General features: G+C 31.3%; 1 protein-coding gene across 1 annotated transcript; it reads left to right on the top strand.

Annotated features, from left to right (window-relative positions):
* The first annotated feature begins 254 nt into the window (after nt 1–254).
* Nucleotides 255–3,561, top strand: LOC122313414 (glutathione S-transferase U17-like). Its single transcript, XM_043128393.1, has 2 exons — nt 255–792; nt 2,902–3,561. Exons 1-2 carry the CDS (start codon nt 466–468, stop codon nt 3,259–3,261), a joined length of 687 nt encoding a protein of 228 aa, XP_042984327.1. The 5' UTR covers nt 255–465; the 3' UTR covers nt 3,262–3,561.
* The last annotated feature ends 2,466 nt before the right edge of the window (nt 3,562–6,027 follow it).

Consider the following 6,027-nt stretch of genomic DNA (forward strand, 5'->3'; position numbering starts at 1 on the left):
TCCCATAACTAGATATAAACTATGTGGAAAGATGGGAAGACTTTAAGAACAAAAGGACGTCCTTCGTTTGACTACTTTCTGGAAATATTACTGATTGACTTTAGCACACTACTGACAGAAGTCATCACTCCGCCGCCCTTTCACACGACACCATTGAAAAAATAGTGTGCAGATGAGTGTCTCCAATTTAAGCATTTCAGTCAAACTCATTGGTAAGAGTCGCAGTAACCATCCCTTCAGCATTATTATGCGCACCTAACTTCTCCGCACCTCCATAAGAGAGGTCTTGGTTCGATCCCCCTCCCCAATCCCCAATATCAAAAAAAAAAAAAAAAAAACTTCTCCACACCTGCCCGACTTTTTTAAGCGCCTGTACTTTCTCCCTTAATCAGAGAGTCAGTATTAATCGTTTACGTTCAGACTGCATCTTCCAAAGTTTGTGACTGCCATAATTTTTGAGAGCTCATGGCGAACAGCAGCTGCAGTGATATCAAGGTTCTGGGTGCGTGGCCGAGCCCATTCGTGATGAGGGTTCGTATTGCCCTGAACATCAAATCTGTTAAGTATGAGTTTCTTGAAGAGACACATAGTTCTAAGAGCCAGCTTCTTCTCCAATCAAACCCTGTCTACAAGAAAATCCCTGTTCTCATCCATGGCGGGAAACCCATCTGTGAGTCTCTGATCATTGTTCAGTATATTGACGAGGTCTGGAGCTCTGGTCCTTCCATCCTCCCTTCTGATCCTTACGACCGTGCTATTGAACGATTTTGGGCCGCTTACGTTGATGATAAGGTACGTGGTTAATTTTGTTTGGCTTGCCCAGTTTTGCTTGGCTAACTTTTGAAATAATGCGTACCTAAGTTTATTATTATTATTATTATTATTATTATTATTATTTTATGATTTTTATACGCCCATTAAAGCTTAAACAAATTTAAGTAATAATAATTTATTAAAAGTTGTATAATATATAGTTTTTATTTTATTTTATTTTTATTTTTATATTGGGAATCTGGGGAGGGATTCGTTGTATAATATATAGTTTATTTATTTATTTATTTTATTTTTATTTTTATATTGAAAATATGGGGAGGGGGTCGAACCCCAGACCTCTGAGGTGGGGCATGCCATCAGGCATTTGGCCCATGTTTTTATTGAATTAAACTTGAACTTATTATTGAATTTTATTTTATTCGCATGTAATTTATTTAAGAAGATGATAATTAGCACCGTATTTTTCTCCTTAAAGTAGTCGCTGTGCTTTTTTATAGTAGTTAAGAAATTTATTATTAGTGAAGTTATAAATTTTTTAATTCTTTAATGACCAAGGATGATTTTTTTTGAAGAAAAACAAAATACAATTTATACTTGTGATAACTTTGAAGTGGCAAAAACAAGTAGCAGCACAATTTATTTACTTCTTGACAGCGTCTAAGCTTATTCTCCCTTTTTTTTTCTTTTTTTTTAAGAGTCTAAGCTTATTCATACACAAGTTACTAAATTTTGATAAAATAAATTATTTATTTGATATTCATTGTATGTATATATATATATACACATGCATGTATCTCATATAAGTGAAACGCTTCCGAACGGTCAAGCTGTTATTAGTAGAATAACAGCCCTCTAATGATAATTAGACATGTCGAAATGTAGTCTAAATACATCTTACAGGAGAATACACTGATCAAAATCCATAACAATTGAATTTCCCCTCCCCTGCCAATATGCCCCTCGCCCTCCCCTGCACTAAAGGAACAGTTTATCAAAATCTTTAACTCTCCCCGCATCACGCCATGTTCGACACTCTGTCCCTGGTCATCAACCTCAAAATTTTATTTGCGGGGATCATCAACCTCAAAATTGTTGTCAACTCTTCGCTCGAAACCACCCACGGTTTTTTTTTTTTTAAATAGCCAAACTCTTTTTCTTTCTTTATTTTCTCAAAATCAGATAACAAATGCAAAAACACTTGTAGGTAGAACAACGGAATATATGGATCAAGATTAAAGCTCCAAATGAAGGAATCACTCAGTTTCCCACAATTTTTTCTCTCCCAACTATCATTATCCCAGCTAAGAAAGAACCCAGAATTCTTTACCAGCCAATAGACCGCCCGACCAACATCTCTGGGCTGAAACCCATGCCAGGAAGCAAATATTGATGAGGATCTGACGTCGAAGAAAAAGATGGGGAACAATATTGGGTTCTTGTGGGACGAGCTGATCGATGAGATGGGGATAGAGTAGCTCGAGCAGTACTTGGTAACCATGAAAGAGATGAGGGCAAAGGCCACAGATCAGTACTTGGGGATGCGAAAGTGATGGAGGCATAGGAGGGCTGTGATGAGTTGTTGATCAGGTGTAGGGAAATGCACAATATGTAAAATTGAAAACTTGCGTGGAGAGCTGCTATTGGAGGGCTGTTTATTGAATGAAAACAGCCAACCGGCTTGAAGGTTTTCTCATGTATATAATATTAAGAAAATGATAGTCCCTTATCTTTTTAAATCATGTTTAATATATTTTCTTTATAAAATTAAAAATAATAAACTCAAAACATATTCAAATTCAAACAATCTTATATATACCAATTATCGGGTCGAAAGTTTTTAACGAGTAATATCATTTGATAATAGATCTTGATAAGCTAGGGTACTTCTCTTTTGATGTTCCCAACTGATGATTTGTAGGATTACCCTATATATAGAAACTGAGATTGATCTTGATAAGCTAGGGTACTTATCTTTTGATGATCCCTACTGATGATTTCTTGTAGGATTACCCTATATATTGAAAGTGAGATTTGTATTTGCAACTAGGCGGAAATTAACTTGTGTTCACATACATGCAACACTTCAATATTTTCTGAATCATTAAGAAATATCAAATGAGTGTGCAGATTTTCCCGTCCATGAAACTCCTTAACACTGCACAAGGAGAGGAAAAGACTGCATTAGTAGAACAAGTGACTGAAGGACTTGTGCTGTTGGAGGAAGCATTTCAGAAGAGCAGCAAAGGGAAGGCTTTCTTTGGAGGAGATCGAATTGGGTTCCTTGATATCGCTTTCGGATCGATGCTGGGTTGGCTGAGGGCTATAGAGAAGATGGGCGGGGTGAAGCTGCTTGACGAGGCAAAGACTCCTGGACTGGTGCAATGGGCGGAGAGCTTGTGCGGGGATGGTGCTGTTGAGGGTATTATTCCCGATACCGAGAAGCTCGTCGAGTTTGCTAAGATTTTGGTGAAAATGAAAGGGCACTAGGCAAAAATTAGTTTGTGTGGACAACTAGCTAGGTTTCGTCTTTGTACTTTATGGTAAGCTGATGGCGATCAGGCATCAGTCTATGTCTCTTTTGCTAGGAGCTGATGAAACTTACGTCCATATGCACGGCGTTTCCTGAAAAAAGTGGTGAAGAATAAATTGGACTTGCTTATGTATGATCAATGTTGAGTATTACTCATGAGGAGTACCTCAATTTATATTATGTTTTGGGTCTCATTTCGAAGCACAAGCAACATTGGAGATAAATTTAAACAAAAATTTTATATGTAGTTATTTTTACATATTTTTTGTACATTTTATTAATATGATTGGTTTTGTCATTTTTTTAATATAAAATAATTATTTTGACTAATTATATCTATAAATTGTATAAAAAATATGTAAAAGTGATTAAAATTTTTTATCTATACAAAAGTTTACTAGCAATATTAAAGAGAGTAATCATTATTCTTTTTCTAAATTATTAAAAATAATTATGTTTGTTTTTTAACTTATTTATCAACTATTTGCAGATGCCACGTGTAACTGGCTTCGGATCAAAGTATTCTTAAAAGTTAAATCTAAACTTCCCTATTGCATGAGAAAATAAACTGTGTAGCAAGAAAAATGAAGTCCAAAAACTTTAAGGCAGAAGAGTGGTCCTTCGCTTATATATTATGGCTTATAATTAGGTCAGTTATTATTATGGCTTATTTGGTCAGTTTTTATAAGTGTTGTAAATATAAAAGGATTTTTTAAAAATAAATTTATAAATAGATATGATTATATATATTTTTTAAATTAAATTTGTAATAAGAATAATTTTATAATTTAATATATTAAATTAAATTAAATTAATTTTTAAATTTATTTTGGTGAAAACTTTGTTATCAAAACATTCATGAATATCTTAGATTCACCCACTCAATTTGGAAGAGGTTCATAATTACCACTTAATTAATGAGTTATAGTAGAATAAAAATGCATTTAAGATAATTCTACATGCACCGTTGGTGGCTCCTGCCGTTGGGAGTCACCGTTAAGTAAAACAAATTTTTTGTTTTAGATCATTTTTTAATACTTTTAAATATTTTTAAAAAGTATAAAAAAATTATAATAATATTAAAAGAAATTTTTTAATTATTAAGAAATTTTTTTTAAAAAAAATAGCCAACGGTGGCCACTGTTGGTGGCCTTAGTATTTTCCATACATTTATATCTAGTCTTGATAGGACATAAACATCTATAAATTTCATAATAATTAAAAGTCTATAAATAATGCAGGATTAAGGATTTTTAAGTATAATATTATTGTACTTCTAACCATCGAGATATTTAAAAATAAAATTATTTTGATAATCATTATCTCATAATCAAATTAGATTTATTATCAATTTATAATAAAGTAAAGTATGTTTTTTAATTGTTATTATTTTATCTTGAATTAATATAAAATTAAAGATTTAATTATTAATATTTAATGTTAAAATATTTAACATTATATCCCATAAATATACATAAATTATGTGGAAAGGTAGGAAGAATTTTAGAGCAAAAGGCCGTCCTTCGTTTGGCTAATTTCTGGAAATATTACTGATCGGCTTTAGATCACTGACACAAGTCATCACTCCGCCGCCCTTTTACACGACACCATAGAAAAAATGGTGTGCAGATGAGTGGCTCCAATTTAAGCATTTGTCTTTGGACTGTGTTTACATCAACAGCTCCCAGCTACGGAGCTATTGTTAGTAGACTTTTTATCACTGACAGAAGCATCACTTCGCCGCCCTTTTACTGTTTCACACGACTAAATATAAAAAAAAAAATATTTGATAAACTTATCTCTCATTAACATATAATTATGTAATAAAATAATATTATTTTTAATTTTATTTTAACTTTTCTTTTAATTGAATGTGTTAAAATATAATTAAAAATATTATTATATTTAAAATTGTTTATAAGTTTAAATGGATTGTCAATCTATTGCTATCTTAAAAAAAAATGGTGCGAAGATGAGTGGCTCCAATTTATGCATTGGAAAATGATAGATTACTATTTTTTTATTATTTATTTTATATTTAATTTTTTTTTATTTTTTAATAATAAATGAATAGTGATAAGGTTATTCTATCACTACTCGTTTCTAAATTTTTTTTATATGAAGTTATTAATATTTTTAATTATTTTTAATTTTTCAAATTTATAATATTATTAAAAAAATATTTTTTAATTATAGAATTAAAAAATAAAAAATAAAAAATAAACGATAGCTTTCAGCGGAAACTGGAAACGGTAAACTATCATTTTCTTTTGTGTTATCAGTCACCGACCCTATTCCTCCTCCTCAATGTCCCAAGTAAATAATATACACAAATGCTATAAACCATATTTTAGCTAAAATGAAACTGGGGGACAAACGAATTTGATCCAGACGGAGCGGAATGAAGGTTTTTTTTTTTTTTTATTAACTTTTGTTTCAATAAAAAATGATTTTTCTTTTAATAAAAATTTAAAAAGTGAATAAAAAAAAAGTCATTCGATTATAGAAAAATATAATTACAAGTATATTTATACATTAATCAGTGCACTAATATGATGTGATTGGTTAAAAAGTAGATTTTATTGAAAATAATGTTAATTTAAATTTTAAGTATGAATAAATCAGTATTGATATACAGATTAATACGCGATTTTGTTTGTATATAACAAAACTCTTCGATTAGAGCACTGATAGGTACTGTGCCTGTACGCGCACCCTTTCTT

Source organism: Carya illinoinensis, chromosome 6, assembly GCF_018687715.1.
Source record: "Carya illinoinensis cultivar Pawnee chromosome 6, C.illinoinensisPawnee_v1, whole genome shotgun sequence".
NCBI classification, from domain to species: Eukaryota; Viridiplantae; Streptophyta; class Magnoliopsida; order Fagales; family Juglandaceae; genus Carya; species Carya illinoinensis.